The 17,422-nt window shown below is 37.4% G+C and overlaps 2 protein-coding genes across 4 annotated transcripts in view; one reads left to right on the top strand and one right to left on the bottom strand.

Annotated features, from left to right (window-relative positions):
• LOC306882378 (microcephalin-like) overlaps window positions 1-17,422 on the top strand; it is a 64,966-nt gene that overhangs the window by 25,041 nt on the left and 22,503 nt on the right. For all 3 annotated transcript variants that reach the window (XM_079436960.1, XM_079436961.1, XM_079436962.1), the window contains 2 exons: window positions 535-697; window positions 864-941. In XM_079436960.1, the coding sequence (XP_079293086.1) occupies window positions 535-697; window positions 864-941 (241 nt within the window). The remainder of the gene's footprint in view (window positions 1-534; window positions 698-863; window positions 942-17,422) is intronic.
• Window positions 9,211-17,422, bottom strand: part of LOC306882379 (angiopoietin-2-like) — a 19,730-nt gene continuing 11,518 nt past the window's right edge. The window contains exons 7-9 of the mRNA XM_079436964.1: window positions 16,944-17,110; window positions 14,409-14,539; window positions 9,211-10,079 (exon numbers count right to left, since the gene is read on the bottom strand). Of these exons, the coding sequence (XP_079293090.1) occupies window positions 9,919-10,079; window positions 14,409-14,539; window positions 16,944-17,110 (459 nt within the window). The 3' untranslated portion in view covers window positions 9,211-9,918. The remainder of the gene's footprint in view (window positions 10,080-14,408; window positions 14,540-16,943; window positions 17,111-17,422) is intronic.

Raw genomic sequence — 17,422 nt, 5'->3', positions numbered from 1 at the left:
TTGCTCTCTTAAAATGACACAGTCGGTGACAATAGCCATATGAAATATATGAAAGGTGTGAATAAAATTATTTATTTAAAATAAATAATAATTTTAAAGCATTGGCTATTAGACCCACAGTCCACACATAGCCTATTCAGTCCTTACCCCCCCCCCCCCCCCCCCCCACACACACACACACACACACACACATACCCTGCAAGTGACTATGCTATTTTTTCCCCAATTATTGCATCAAATATTAGCGGTTTTACCAATCTGTATCCACCTACGTGCAGGACTCTGATTTAAAGAAAGAATATCACCAAAAATATACATCATATTGTGAATAATTATATATTACGGTAATGTTTATAAATCAAAATATTGTTATTTTTGCTAGAAATACTATGTGGGTATGCAGATTTTTGGATAAAGTTGTGAACAGACATCAGTGAAAATATTATTTGCATGTCTTATATTGCATGTTATATTGCAAACCTTTTGTTCAAACATGGAGTTTATGATATTTGTATGTTTTGCATTTGTATTTAGGAAGCAGGAGGTAGTCTTCCAGCTGGTCAGAAATCTGGGTAGTTTTACAGTGGTGGATAATGTGTGTGAAAGCACCACTCATGTGGTGTCCGGCAGCCCACGACGGACCCTTAATATCTTGTTAGGCATTGCACGTGGCTGCTGGATTCTCTCCTTTGAATGGGTGTGTATAGCTTTGTGTGTATTTTTAATATTTAATATTTTTGTGTGTGCTTTTAGTACGTTTTTTTTTTGTTTTTCCTAAGGTGTATTTAATACCATACTGTAGAAGATTTAGGTGGTAGCTAATATGCTGTTGTACCTTTATAATTGGTTGCTTGCCTGTGCAGATCCTGTGGTGTTTGGAGCACAGGCAGTGGGTTCCTGAAGAGCCTTATGAGCTGTCTGATCATTTCCCTGCTGCACCTGTAAGTACATGCATTTCTATAATATAGTGAATTCCACCCACACATTAACTATGAATAACTTGTCACTAAGGCTGAAAAGTAATTGTAAAAATGCTGCACAACTGTTGCACAAATGTCTTTTTTGCACAAGAATATATAAAAGAAGCATCTTTTATATCGTCTCATCGTCTCTAATCCTATACTTGGATGGTAGTGTATCACAGTTTCCTCAATTTCAAGGGGTGTTACCTCTTGCAGAAACAGAAGTAATGCCCATTACTGTGATTGGCTAACTTCATTGCACCGTATCCACACCTCCATTACAGCATGTCATGTGTTTTGATACTCTTGATGGCAAGTCCTTGACAAGGCAAGTGTGATACAGCCGTATATGTTTGAGGCTGTGGCAGAAGAAATCAAAATAAGTCACATTGATTGCAAGAGTCTATTTCAACGCGGTAATTACTTTTGCTTGCTTAAATTCTTAATTTTCTGTATATTGTTCTAAAAGTACTATTATTACTTGTCTTATTACAAAAGATGCTGCATGTAAACGGGTATGTACTGATTTTATTAGCAGCACTCAGTGATATACCTGCATTGCCCCTGACAACAAAATGTTTGGCACTGCTGTATCTTCAGCATGTTTAGAATAATTCACAAAAAAAAAAAAAATCTTTATCTTTTGGTCGCTCATGCGCATCATTAAAAATAAAATTAGCCAAGCATTTTTAATCTTTGGATCTTTAGGAAGGGTATGCAAAGTTTTTGGGGTGCTGTTTCTTTACATAAACACCATCTGAATTTGATGCTTGACATCCAACAGCATTATCGCTCTTGTGATTGATGAACAGACATGAGTTGTTCAGAACACACCTCCTTGATTACATACGACGGTGATGCATGTTAAAGGAACACTCCGCAAGAGTTAAACAGTTGAGTTTTACTGTTTTCAAATCCATTCAGCCGATCTCCGGGTCTGGCAGTAGCACTTTTAGCGTAGCTTAGCATAGCATATCGGTCTAGAAAATCACAACTTTTCATTTTCCGTCATTCTTAGTACACAATGTAACTACAGAAGAGTCAAGTTTTAAATTGGGAAAATATTTCAACTCTTTGGTTATTTTTGAGCGAGATGCTAACGGTCTAAAACGGATTCAATGCTCTATGCTAAGCTATTTCTTATGTGCTATTTACCATATTTGATTACATTGCTTGTCCACCAAAATTGTTTGGTGTATACATTTTCCCGCTTAAAGCAAACAATCCATTTTCTTAGGACCTAATGTAAATTCTTTTGACAAAATACAGAATTAAGTATTATCACACTAGGGTAACAAGTCCATTATAGCTACAATTAGCATCAAGCTACATATGACAGTTTATTAATACTTTTACTCAGAACTCACTTTAAAGCATCACTAAGTGTTTTTAATAACTTCCAGTTGTGATCTAATGTGAATTTTAGTCATACATGAATCATTAATATATTATTTGTAGCTTTTTATAATAAGCTAAATGCTACACCTGTTGTATACAAGCTTTATTCTCATAAAAATGCCTCTAATCGCATGAAATTTGCATCCAAATCATTGTAAGCGTATTAGTTTCGTGTTTCATCTACGTTTGCACGAGCCAGAACTCAGATATTTTTAGGATTTACTTGTCATTCAAGAGATTTAAGTGATTCTGAATAAGTGCCCGAAGCGTAAATCTGTATTCAGAACGGCAAGGAAAACAAATAACGATCACCGAAGGTTGCCTGTTACAGTACATAAAATTTCACTTACCACATAAAGTAAGGAGTAAGGAGAGATGACTGAAGCTGGTCGCACACTGGATGAGAAGAGTGGCGCCGCGCCACATCATTTAAAAATTCAAACACTTTTTCTGTGAAAAAGAAAAACTCATCTGTTCGCGGCGCCTAGCAACGATTCAAAACTATGTAAATATGTGGCACGACGCTGAGCTTCTCATCCAGTGTGCCACCAGCTTGAGACGATGGCGAATGATTTGCAGATCCCGAGCACAACTGACAAACGTCGGATCTTGTAAAATGTGTAAGTACTGCCACTCCATAGTATAAACAGTAGTGATCGACCGATATTGATTTTTTATAACCGATACCAATTATTGGCATGTCTATGTGCCCGATAACCGATATGCAGAACCGATATTTATTTACTGTTATAAAGTAAATAAATGACTGCGTGAAGTAAGTCCATACTTCACTTTGGTTTTTCCTCCTTTCAGTCATCTTAATAAAAATTTTTTTTAAATAATTAGCAGTCTTTCATGCAGGGCTCTAGACTCATTCTTCCCACTGATCTCACTTTTGCGCACGAGCACATAATTTGGTTGCAATTTGTTTTTTGTTTTTGCTACAACATTTGATTAATCAATGCATGCTGATGAACTTTTATCATTGTTTATAGTTATATGGTAACGAAAGTTTTCAACATTCAACTCGTTCTTTTTCATCTGTATTATTTGTGATTTAAATTTTGTGAACAGGAATTCCTTTTGTCGTGCGCTTTTTACTTTCAAATTTGCGATCTTGGTGTCACATTTTACAAGAAAAGATCATTGTCTGTTTTGCTTATATCTATACACCTTTAACTTTTTAAGACTAAAACAAAAGATGGATTCATTGTTATTCTTAATTAAAAAGCGCAACAACAATAAAACAGTAAGTTGACAATGACAAACTCTTACATAACATTTATCAACAAAAACGAATAAGACGAGGCATGGCATAGGACACACCACATGCTGTACTATATACCTAGTATATTACAGAATGTTTAGCAAACTCTGAGGAAGCAAATAAATATTAATATATATTTTTTTAATTAAGGAAAGCCTCCATAGCATAACGTGAGGTAAACAGCAAAGATAACAAGCTTCTCAAAACGAAAACAAAAAGAAAAGTAAAACTAAACTGGCTGTAGCTGACAGGACTTGCATGTTTTTTCTACAAGAATACCACCACGTTCACCTTCTCTGGTTTAAGAAGCGGTCTTCTGCTTTAGTTTGAAAACAAATCCATCCGTTGCGCTCCATCCGCGACGCGCACCTTCACGCTCGTGCTGACGCGGCGAGTATGAACCAGGCTCTACCCACTAAGCGCTCGTGCTGAAAGCACCTCTCTTCACGTGATCAGTGAAATCTGACTCCTGCTATAATGTGCTGCGGCTGGCAGCGCGCGCTGTATGAAGCAGACGCTTTGGAGCAGCGTAGACCTGGCACTCGTACAAATGCGACCACGTCAAATTTTAACTCGCAAACAATTACCATTTTGGTCGCAGTCTAGAGCCCTGTCATGTTCAATTTAATCTTCGTATTACAACAATAAAAAACATTTTATTTATAAAAAGCTTTAGCAGCAACACTAGTATTAGCAGTAAGCAAAATGAACATAGAAAGTCTAATGTTTTCAAATGGAGAAAATAAAGGAAAGGAGTCATATCAACTTCATTTTTAAAAACAGTTTTTTAAGCTGTTTAATAGGATAAAGAGTGAAGAATAATTCACTGGATAATGTTAATACACAGAATAATATTCTCTGGAATATTGGAATATAACAAGCATTGTATTTTATTGCATTTCTCAGCAGGCATGCTCTAAATTATGCTGCTGACAGCGCGGTTTATCTATGCCTTTACACAGAACTATAGGCTACTCAAACTGCCATCGATCGCGGAGATAATAAATAATTAATTTCCATAGAGTTGTATTAATTTAGATGTTTATAAACAAAATAATGGTTATATAGTAAGTGTTAATACAATTTAGGGTGCTTCAAAAAAGTGAATCTTGTTAAAAGTTACATGCGGTGGCCGTGCTGAGCATTTCTTGAGCATCAACCGCTGAGTGAACTGCAATATGAAAGCGGCTTCACGAGACTAATGATGAGCATATAGACAACAGAGAGAGAATTACATTCAATGCTTTTCTTTCCAACATGCAATCATTCATGGCTGTATTATTTAATTCATGCAAAGTTACGTCTTTATTGGGAGAGGACTTGACGGATTATCTATGTGACTCCGACTTCACGAGACTAATAGACCACAGAGAGAATTAAATTCAGCGCTTTTATTTCCACCATGTGCTAATTCATGGCTGTGTTATTTCAGGGAAAGTTATAGCCTATCTTTATAGGGACAGGGCTTGACAGAGTATCTTATTTATCATATTTCTTAGAGCCAAGTTGCATTTAAACTATATATCAGGCATTTATGTAATACATCTAATTTGTGCATTAATGCCTGTAATATTAAATAGTTTACTAACTACAGCAAATCAAGTACCTGCACGCTGTTGCTGTCTCGTCTCCCCTCAGATGCGCTGCAATTGCGATCCTGCGCGCAATTCTGAAAACGTCCACAAGATGGCGGTGTTTATCGGGGAATCCGATATTACAAAACCGATATTTGATTATGGAAAAATGCTTAAATATCGGGAAAATATCGGTAAATCGATATATCGGTCGATCTCTAATAAACAGAGTATGTGCGATCGTGAATCTCAAAAGTGAAAGTAAAACTAAAAATGCCGCCTCAACATCGTGATGTCTATCAGCCCAACCCTACTATGTATCGAGATGCGTATCATATCGGCCTCAGTTATGGAGATGCACAACCCTAGTGTATATATGTATATAATACAATCATGAATGAATTGAATAAATTTGACTATTGACTATTGTCTCATTATTCTATTTGAAATATCAGTAATCACCAATTGGTTTTGCATACTGATTTTGCACTCCTAACAGAAATTAGAAAATAACTGTTTCTCAAATATCGAAGCTAGACTCCTAAATAGAGAGAAACTCTACTGCAAATCACAAATCCAAGCACTGTGTGCAGCAGCAGAGTTTTACAGGCATCTAATGGGGAAAATTTGGTACTGCTCCCAAACAAACTTTTACTGAAAACTCATTTTTTGAGATGACCTCAAATTTGGAACACAACTTGTTTAGATTTATGGCTTTGATTTTCTAGCAGGTTTAGAGTTCAACATGTTTCATATATAAAATATTCATAAAATAACAAATATTGTTCATATCATTTTCATAAACTTAAACCTGTATAACATTTTTTTTTTTTTTTTTTTGGTTTTCACTTCTTAAACTTTTTTTACTTCAACAATAATCTGCCATGGGTCTTCTTTAAAATGAGACCACACTTAAGTCTCTGCTCCCGAGCTTCCAATTTTTATGACCGTTTTTTTGACATGGACATTTTTGTCCACTATGGACCTAAGTGTCATTTTTTTTTATTGATTAAGGGTTAATGTCTTGTAGCCATAGCAATTTAAATAAACAATTTATTATAGCTTTTGTGAGAGCTCTTTTGACTTTGCCATATTTGCCACTTAACTTGTGCTGTACATGGGCTAAATTTATGCATTGGTTATAGAGTTTCCAAAGGCTTGCTTGTGTTTTTTACACAATTTTGTGCCCTATCATACAAACAAATGCCTTAAAAACATAAATGTTGGATAGGGGTTATAATTTGAATAGCTGTATTACATTATAATAATACATTAGATGAAAATATTACTTTATATATTGACATTATCACCTTTAATATTCCACTAAACTGTCATAGATCCTATTTAAAAAATAAAATAAAATCAAGATCTTCAGAAAAGCTTACATCTGTAAATTATTGCAGTCTCTCGGGGGTTGAATTATTTTGATTGCAAGTCTGTGTGTGTGTATTTTGAGATAAATGTAGAAAACAGAAAAAAAAAAAGTTGTGTTCCCTCTGACGTACTTTTCACCACTCTTAACGTTTGTGGCTAAAACTTTAAAAGTGCTCTCTGATTTAGGTCATTATAAATAGTGCAGGCCTGGACAATACAACCAACTTTCTTGTTCTTCTTAAGACAAACATGTAAGCTATACATGACATGGGTTTAGGTAGAAGTAAATAAAATACAGTAGCATAAGATGTGCACAGTTAAAATATAGCACTTTGCAGATGCACCACAATTAGCACATAGTTTCACGTAAAAGTTGTTTCCTGTTTGTGCTGAACAGCATTTTTTGTATCTGCTTGGACAGTTGATTTATAAGAATAGATTGTCATATGTAGAATAGTCCATATGAAGCACTGAAACACGTCAATACTGCCATGTTGGATTCTAAATGCCAAATCACACTACGCCGACAGAAGGCAACAGACATCATGTTTTGTCTGATCAGCGTGTTACCCTGTCTGTCTGTTGGTGTTGGTTGGTGTTAGTTTTCAAGGATTGAACATGTCTAATTGCCATTTTTGGGTCTTTGAAACACCTATGAAGTGACATACTGTACTTGGTCGACAGTCGCCGATGGTCTGCACATATGTTAAAATACTCCCCAAAGAAAGTATGCATTTTGTGGACAAACCCTCCCGAAATTCACCTGACCGGGAGCTGTATGTAGAATGAGCACCCACCTGTTTTCAATGTATTTGAGTTCGAAAAGACTTCTGCATTCAGGAAAAAGGTGGAGAGAACCTGAATGAACCTGTATCTAGTGAAAAGTTATTTGCTACTCTGTTGGTCTTTAAGTATATAGAGAGATTGTTTCAGCTTGATTGTTTTCAGCTAATGAAACAAACACACAAAATTATCTTCCTTTGTTTTTCAAAGATGAATGAAAGTCTTATGGATTTATAATGACATGGGGGTGAGTGAATTATGCAGGGTTCCTACGGGGTTTGGAAAAGTATGGAAAAAAGAAAGCAGAGTATGGAAAAATATTAGTTTTTCCCCTATTTAGTTTTTTAATAATAGAAAATTAAGAATTTAATGAAAATAAATTTATCGTACAAGAAGTGAGGTTTCATGGCAGCTGTTTAGTGATTCTTTAGTGATCATCGAATGAATGAATTCATTGTGCAATTTTTCATTATGCAAATAATAAGAAATTTTTTGGGTTATTTTGGGTTTAGCGCCATATTACATTGCCTTAAGGTTCTTTGCAAAAATAAAAACAAATTGGGCCTTTGCAAAAAAAAAAAAATTATGTACAATGCACACAGAGCTACCTGTTGTGCCATCAGCCCATTTCGCGGTGTGGTTTCTTGGCTGCCACAGGCTATGCATTAAAGAGACCTAAGGCCTTAAAAGATGGCATATTGCCCCAATGAAAGCCACATCTTAAACACTTTTTTACAGTACCAGTCTTTTTTTTATAGGCCCTTCAACTTGGCAAATTTTATGTCATCAGCCCATTTCGTGTCATAGATAAAAAAAAGGTTTATTGTGTGCATGTCAAAGTATTTTTTATTTTAGGGACTTTGTGTATTTATTTTAAGAAAATCAATGAAAAGCCCTGAGAAACTAAAAGTATTTACAGATAACTGTACTATATACCAAGTATAAAGCTGAAAATAATGCTGTATGAACCATTTATGTTAAAGAGATACTCCACCCCAAAATGAAAATTTTTGTCATTAATCACTTGTTGTTCCAAACCCATAAAAGCTTTGTTCGTCTTCGGAACACAATTTAAGATATTTTGGATGAAAACCGGGAGGCTTGTGACTGTCCCATTGACTGCATAGTAAATTGCACTGTCAAGGTCCATAAAAGTATGAAAAGCATCGTCAGAATAGTCCATCTGCCATCAGTGGTTCAATCTGAATTTAATGACGCGAAGAGAACACTTTTTCTGACAAAACAACGTCTTTATTCAACAATTCGTCTCCTCTGGTTCAGCGTAGCGCCCTTTTGGAGAATATCCACTGCACACAAGCAACGTACGCTCTTGTGTGTCAGCCGTGCCACAAGGATACGTCTTCTACGTTTGTTTCGCTTTGAATTGAATGAAAACTGCGTATCCGTTATGCGGCTGACACAAGAGTGTATGCTGCTTGCATGCAGTGGATATTCTCCAAAATGGTGCTACGCTGAACCAGAGGAGACGAATTGTTGAATAAAGTCATTTTGTTTTTTTTTGTGCAGAAAAAGTGTTCTCGTCGCTTCATTAAATTCAGATTGAACCACTGATGGCAGATGGACTATTCTGATGATGCTTTTCATACTTTTATGGACCTTGACAGTGCAATTTACTATGCAGTCAATGGGACAGTCACAAGCCTCCCGGATTTCATCCAAAATATCTTAAATTGTGTTCCGAAGATGAACGAAGCTTTTACGGGTTTGGAACAACATGGGGATAAGTGATTAATGACAAAATTTTCATTTTGGGGTGGAGTATCCCTTTAAATATGGTCTGAAAATCTACCGAGAGGTTTGGAAATTTGAGTCTGGAAAAGTATGGAATTTTGAAATTAATTGATTATGACAATTTTAATCTGGAACAACATGAAGGTTTTCCATTTGGGTAAAATAAACCTTTAAGGAATGCTGTGGAGTCTGGTCATCTGTCAACAAATGCCCACAGTTAAGAAATCTACAAGAAGGTCAAAAGCACTAAACCATGTGTAAACAACAGCATTATAGAGTAACAATTTGTAAGACAAATGTAAAGAATGTCCTCAGCATTATGCATTTAAATCACTCTTGTACCATGGTTACATTGAAAATATATACATTTCTGTAAATAATTTGGTATTTACAATATATTACAAATAAAATAAGCACAATAAGAAAATAATAGTTAATTTTACTTATCTATATATAGATTTTAGAAATTCTGTGAAGCATCAAGGTAATTCAGTTTACAGCTCTGTCCCCTTTACAGCTGTTAGTCTTCAATTATTGTCTTCAATTAACAGCAGGTATTCATATTTCCATTTCAACAAAACTTGTCCATTGATGAAGCTCCATTTTAATATGTTGTAGGTCATGTTTTTGTGTTCAGTTGATTAGCTATTTAACACCGAAACAAAGCCTTCTTTGCTTTTTTCAAGTGCTTGATCTTCTTAAAAATAGACATTTATCAGAGGTGCATGAAGGTCAAGCCACCAAAATTTTCCTTACAGGATAAGAAAAGCAGTGACATCAGTAGTTATTGTGCGTTAGAAGTAGAGGCTCAGAAGTTCGATGGTCTTATCATCATAGTGGTGGCCTTTAGTGAATATGCCGAACCTTTCCAGTAGTACCATTTGATACCATTGAACCGATTGGTGTTCTGCCCCTGCTGGTAGTATACGCCATTGAGATTAGATGGTCCACAGGCATCAAACCACCAACCTAAATGATACAACAAAAATATATTCTTAGGTCAGGACATGAAAACTAACTGGCAACTGTGTATTGTGACAATACAAAGCGTTGGCCGTAAACATTCCCCAGGCTCACAAACAAGGGCTTACAAACAGTTGAAAAAGCTCCAAACACTGCATGAACTGTGTTTTCAGCATTTGAGGGGAAAAATATCAAATGGTGATGGAACACATGAGTTGAAGTGAAGACCATTTCATTCTTACCTTTATAGTCTGGAACTTCCATTCTCGAGAACTTGATTGTATAGTTGGCAATATAGATGTGGGGATACGCAATAGGTCCACTGTTATCAAGAATTTTACATGAAAAAATAAATAATTTAGAAGCAATAGGCTATTTTCTGTCCTCTTTTGACCCCCTCATCAGAATGCTCCTTTTGAATAGGTGTGACAGTTTGTAAACTCGGAAGTAATTGCCCACTGCTATGATTGGCTAACAGTTGTGTATGTTTGTCTGACAGCCTTCATCCTTCCTAGATGGACGCTGCTGTGTTTTAGGTTAAAACGCATAAATACTCTGTACATATCAAACGATCTGTAATAACAGACAAAGCAGTAGTGATCACACAATGAAAACAGTCACTCGCACATGTAGGATGTGACCTTGTATCCAATAATAGTCGGCACAGCATCGTCTTTTAGTTTCAATCTTTCTGAAAATACTGCCTCAAATTGTGCCTTGTTTGTAAACAAATCCACAGTAAAATCAATTGAACAAAGAACCAAGTTCTTACTGACGCGGTCTGGCACTTCATTAAAAATAAAGTTCATCAGATGAAGTTCATCGTTTGGTTTCTGCATTTGCCGCTCTTGTCATTTAACTACTATGTGCGCGAATCAGTGGACGGAGTTAAACAAGCAGTGATCTTCTTCTGTGGAGGCGGTGTTTATCCACACTATTACATCATAAAGTGACAGTAAAGACACTCAGACCCTGTGGCAAGCCATTCAGACCGTCACTGACTACAAGCCCCCGCCACAGGCCAGTGACGATGACACATCCTTACCAGATGCACTCAACCACTTCTACTCACGATTTGAGATACAGAACGACACGCCTGCACAGAAACTACTCACATCTCCAAACGACCAGGTACTCTGTCTCTCTCCAGCCGACGTAAGGAAGACCCTGTCCCGGATTAACCCACGCTGCGGGCCCTGACAACATACCTGGACGTGTACTGAGAGACTGTGCTTCACAGCTGACGGATGTCCTAACAGACATCTTCAACACCTCACTGAGCCAGGCAGTCATCCCCACGTGTCTCAAATCCACCTCCATAATTCCAGTACCAAAGAAGTCACCCGTGTCCTGTCTGAATGACTATCGTCCCATATCACTGACCCCAATCATGATGAAGTGCTTTGAGAGGTTAGTCATGCATCACATCATATCCAGTTTCCCAAACACACTGGACCCATTCCAGTTTGCATACCTTCCAAACTGTTACACGGACGATGCAATATCCACCACTCTCCACCTAGCTCTAACTCACCTGGAACAGAAAGACTCTTATGTAAGAATGCTGTTCATCGACTTCAGCTCAGCATTCAACAGTATAATCCCACAACAGCTCATCCACAAACTAAACTTGCTGGGCCTTAACCCCTCCCTCTGTAATTGGATCCTGGACTTTTTAACTGCAAGACCTCAGTCAGTCCGTGTCGACTGCAACTCCTCCAGCACTACCACACTGAGCACAGGTGCCCCACAAGGCTGTGTGCTCAGCCCGCTACTCTTCGCGCTGCTGACTTACGACTGCACTGCCAAGTTCAGCTCCAACCACATCATCAAGTTTGCTGATGACACAACTGTGGTAGGCCTCATCAGCAACAATGATGAAACGCTCTACAGCGAGGAAGTGGCACAGCTGGCGAAATGGTATGGTGCTAACAACCTGTCCCTCAATGTAAGACAAAAGAGGTTGTGATGGACTTCAGGAGAAACTCTGTTGACCATCCCCCACTGACCATCGACGGCTCGACCGTGGAGAGAGTCGGCAGCACTAAATTCCTGGGGGTGCACATCACAGAGGATTTCACCTGGACCACCAATGTCACGTCACTCAACAAGAAGGGACAACAGCGCCTCCACTTTCTCCGCCGGCTGAAAAGGGCAAGTCTCCCGCCACCCATCCTCACCACTTTCTACAGGGGCACCATTGAGAGTGTGCTGACCACCTGCATCACTGTCTGGTATGGGAACTGCAGTGCTGCTGACCGCAAGACCTGCCGCAAAGATCATCGGTGCCCCTCACCCCTCCATCCTGGACATTTTCCTTGGACGATGCTCCAGCAAGGCCTCCAGCATCGTGAAAGACCCCACCCACCCCTCCCACAACCTCTTCCAGCTCCTACCATCAGGTAGAAGGTACCGGAGTATCAAAATATCTTTTTGATACCCCCCCACAAACTCATTAATACTGTTGACAACTTTTCCTAAGTGCAATTCTGAGTGTGCTACACACAGGTGAGTGGGCTATACAAACCACCTGTAGTAACGCACTCGTCCCACTATATGCACCCTAGACACTTTCTATAAACACTCCCTGCTACAAAGACTCAATAAGAAAATGTTTACTTGAGCATTGCACTACAAAATAATGTTTACTTGAGCATTGCACTACAAATCTTTTTGCCCTATGCGCTGCTTCCCACAAAATCTTTTTAATCTGCGCAACAATTTAATGTACAAAATATATATCTTTTTTTGTTTTCATGTACAAATCTCTTTTGCATAATTTCATGTACCGTATTTATGTAAAGTTCTTGTACAGTCTCAGTTTGTGTATGTCTAGGCAACTAGGTATAGTAGTTATAGTATTTATAGTATATGTATAGTCAATATGCTCTATTGTTTTGTTTGTTTGTTTTTTGTTCTTATACTTGCATTGTTGTATGTTTATCTTATGTTTAACTAGTATGTAGCACCGTGGTCCTGCGAGACACGACATTTCGTTCCACTATATGTCCACACATGTAGCAGAATGACAATAAAACTCAACTTGAACTTGACACATTCCAAAACCATTCATTTTGGCAGATTGGCTTCAACCTAAGCTGTTTTTAGACTAACAAGAAACTTTTGAGTTCTGAAACTTAAAGAATGTTTTATAGCACAATGAGCTCTCATATATCAAAAGATCAAGGAAATTTCTCAGTTCATGACCCCTTTACTGTCATCATTCATGAGGGCTAAATTCCCAAATGAGCTGACTAATTCCTGGCTAATTTTGCTGGTAAGCATGACCCATTTATAAAATATGTTCTATACAGATTTCTGGGGTAGTGCCCAAGTACCAAAGTAAAAAAAAAAAAAAGGAACTTGGACAGTAGGGCTGAACGATTAAATGCATTTGCGATATCGCGATATGAAAAAACTTGATTTTTCAACCAATTTTTCTTGTCAACTGCGATTACACTGTCACTAGACACACGGAGCATGCGAGAATGATATCAAAGTACGGCGAGAGAAAGCATAATATATTAATACTAAGACCCTTTCACACGGGAGTCGTCAGTCGCGAGTGTCGTTCATTTTCAATGGGAGACATGCGGAAAGCGGCAAACCGCTGGCGGCGCTTAGGCAGAGCGCAAGCGGTGCTCGTGCACCCAAAATCATGCCGCTTTCCACTTTTTTAGGCGCTGCCGAAAATAAAAATGTTCTTTTTGTAAGCAGCAGCGGCAGCCAAGTCGGCTTTAAAACTTAACAGACAGTTTAAAAAGTGCAATCCACATGTTTACATATGTTTATTACTGTGACTTTGAATTAATTACCTAAATACTGAGTGTGGTAAAGCAACAGATTTGTTTTTACATTTCTGCAATCTACTTTAGTTTGTGTGATTTGTTACTGACTTTCATAATGTTTTCACCATGCTTATTTGTCAGTGCTTTGTTGTCATAATTATTACACGCTTACAAGGCTGGAAGTTCAACAAATCAGTCAATACACTACTGTGATTGTAGTTGTTAAATAATGTAACTAATGTATCAATTCGGGCATCACCTAATTTCATCGTAACATATAGGCCTGGCCCACAGAAAAGAACATTTGTTTAATCTATCTAATATTGTGTTGGTCATACTATACAATGATTTAAAGAGCTTTAAAAAATAATTGCATATTAAATCGCAATGGCAATTTTGGTTAAAAAAAATCGCAATTAGATTATTTTCCAAAATCATTCAGCCCTATTGGACAGATGAGCACTCCAAATCCATTAGAATAAGACATTTATGAAGCATTTAATACAACAGTTATATATTAAGTTATTTGGAAGTACTCTGCTCTTACCTCCTGAAAGCATTTGTGAGCATTTGCAAACACATTTGTCGTTGTCTATGTCTTTTGTGCTGAAATCACTTCCTGGCTGTCCCATGCTACTGGTTCTCCCTGCTGTTCCACTGTAGCCATTGAGGTTTATCCTATAGAATTGGACATGCAGACACATACATAATGTTATAAATATCAGTTGATTATATTTTCTTTCAACAATTTATGAATAAGCTGAGGCAAAACACATCAACAGCTAAAATGCATAAAACTCTAAATTCTCAGTCTTTGTAAGTTGTTGCATTTTCCTTTAGTCGGGTACATACTTTGTCAGTAGGTTTTTCTGGTCTGTCAATTTAAAAGCTTTAAATCAGATATGAAAAAGTGCCAATCCTTGAACTGTAACATACATAGACATAATTTTAAGACATCCTAGTCTTGCCAGACAGGAATTATGTTGCCAAAGGTATATGCAACTAAAATTTCACCCAGAAAGATTAAATAATGTGACAGACATTATTTAATCTTTCTGGGTGAAATTTTAGTTTGAAAAAGTTTAGTTTGAAATTTTAAGGCTAAGAATAAGTAAAAAATAGGCACAGATATACTTTCACAGCATTTTGTGTCCTATGACTGCTTTAGGACACCTACAACCTGACAGAGCATTTGACAGGAATTAATGAAGGCATGGGAAGAGAGTTGCTTGGCTGCAATGTTTATTGCATTTTTTTAGTGTTGTGTGTTAACCTGATGGTGTTTTGTATTTGTCTATACACAAATATTGGCAGTGTTTTATAGACAGGCAAACAGGATCATGTTTATCTTAATACAGTTAATCCTACCAACAAGGGACAGGAGGAGGAGATGGAACAAAGTTGTGGTCAATTTTTGTCATGCTTATGCCCAAATACCTAAAACGCTGTAAAGAAGGTCTGAAAAGCAGAGATGCTAATGGGTATTCTTAGGCCATATTGATGGGCATTAATTCACTCTTACTCAGATTTAAATTATAGCCTGGGATTAGATCAAACTCTGCCAGCAGATCCAGCACCAAGTTAATGGAGTAATTGAGTTGTCATGGTCATAAAAGGTCATCTCGTGTAAAGACTAGTTTTGCTTCCACCCACCATCTAATATGACAGCCATCACACTGGACCTGAGGGCAACTGCTAGAGGCTCTTATTATCTTTATCACACTCACGTTGCAGTTCTTTGTCATCATGAAAATGTATTCTTTGCAAGCGTTTTAAAGTCTTGTCAGTTTAAATTTCTGATATATGGTTTTCTTAACACATACAATCATGTGCACAGAGAGTAGACTCTTTCATGCCAACTGTCAAATGCACACAAAGGTCACATAAACATTAGGTAATGTCTGTGAAAATATAAACAGCGGGGAAAGAAATGTTTATTAGTGTATTTGACCTGTGAAACAGCATCTCTTGGACATAGCGGCAACAATACTACACACTACAGCCAGCAACTATCTCTCTGCAGCTAAGCAGGGCTGAGCCTGGTCAGTACCAGGAAGGGAGACCTTGAAAAACTAGTTTGCTGCTGGAAGAGGTGCTAGTGAGGCCAGCAGGGGGTGCTTACCCTGTGGTCTGTGTGGGTTCTAGCGCCCCAGTATAGCGATGGGGACACTTATACTGTTAAAGTCACCATCCTTCGGATGAGACGTCAGAACACAATCAAGGTGTTTGGGGAGTTCAGAAACAGTGCTTGCTGATATAGAGAATAACTCCTATAAATAAATAAAAAAGCATAATAGGGACCCTTTAAAATAAACAGGCCACAAATGCCATCCAGTAATGTAATATCTGATACATTGTCACAGTACTTTTTACGGTAAATGTCTGGCAATCACAGGTGGCGTTTTATTTATTTATTTTTCTCCTTCCCCAGTATACCTTCTTTTGGCTAAATGCTAAAACAGCATAATTCTGGCAGAGGTTTAATTATCCCAAAATGTTGTTCTATGTTGTGTCATGTTTTTCATGTTACATAGGCCATGACTATATCCAGATGGCAAAATATTTTCTTTGGATTTGTGACAATTGTGTGCCAGCCCTCCAGAGATTTTATTGCAGAATGAACGGCAGCGTTAACATGGGTGTGTACCAAATCAGCAGCTTATTCTTAGGTTCCTGCTGTTTTATTTCAAATATGAGAACATACTGGATAGCAGACTTTATAGAGACAAACCAAAAAAAAAAAATAATAAAGGTTAATTAAATGAAGATATTATAAAATAGCCAATATAGACACACCTATGACCACACATCAATTCTGTGAATATGAATGTCAATATAGAAAGTTGTGATGCTTGATGACAATAAAGAACTACTCTACAACTCTTAATACCAGCTTCTTCCTTCATGTTTCTTTGTCACTCTTACTTAGCAAAAAGCAGTCCTGCTTACTGATAGCCATGCAAATATTTACTTTGGTGTAAACGGTATAGCATTCTACCGTCATACAGCATATAGTCTAAAATACACTCAAAACGAGTCACAAAACTCCCAGGTATAAAAAAAGTACAGGGTAATTCTTCACCTGTAATTCTGCTTCTCTCCATCTAGTGAGAACTGCTCATATTTTGAAAAGGCCGTATTCCCTTCCCAGTCCATCAGATCTATCCTGAGCACATATTGTTTTTCTTGTGTCAACTTAGAGATAATTTCATTCCCCAACCAGTGTTCACCTGAGATATCTCCAAACCCCTGAAAAGGAAAAACAGAAAGTCCATGTTTCATAGTAGTGTACATTTAACAATTCTACATTTATCAGACACATTTAAAATGTGAAATTACGAAGCAAATTACGACAATAGAAGCAATAAAAGAGCAATAATATGTACACAGAAAAACTGAAATATCACATGGTCCTAAGTATTCAGACCCTTTGCTCAGTATTTAGTAGAAGCACCCTTTTGATCTAATACAGCCATGAGTCTTTTTGGGAAAGATGCAACAAGTTTTTCACACTTGGATTTGAGAATCCTCTGCCATTTCTCCTTGCAGATCTTCTCCAGT

The sequence above is a fragment of the Barbus barbus genome (assembly GCF_936440315.1).
Source record: "Barbus barbus genome assembly, chromosome: 16".
Taxonomy (NCBI): domain Eukaryota; kingdom Metazoa; phylum Chordata; class Actinopteri; order Cypriniformes; family Cyprinidae; genus Barbus; species Barbus barbus.
Note: the sequence above shows the minus strand (reverse complement) of the source record. Positions and strands in the feature narration are given on the sequence as shown.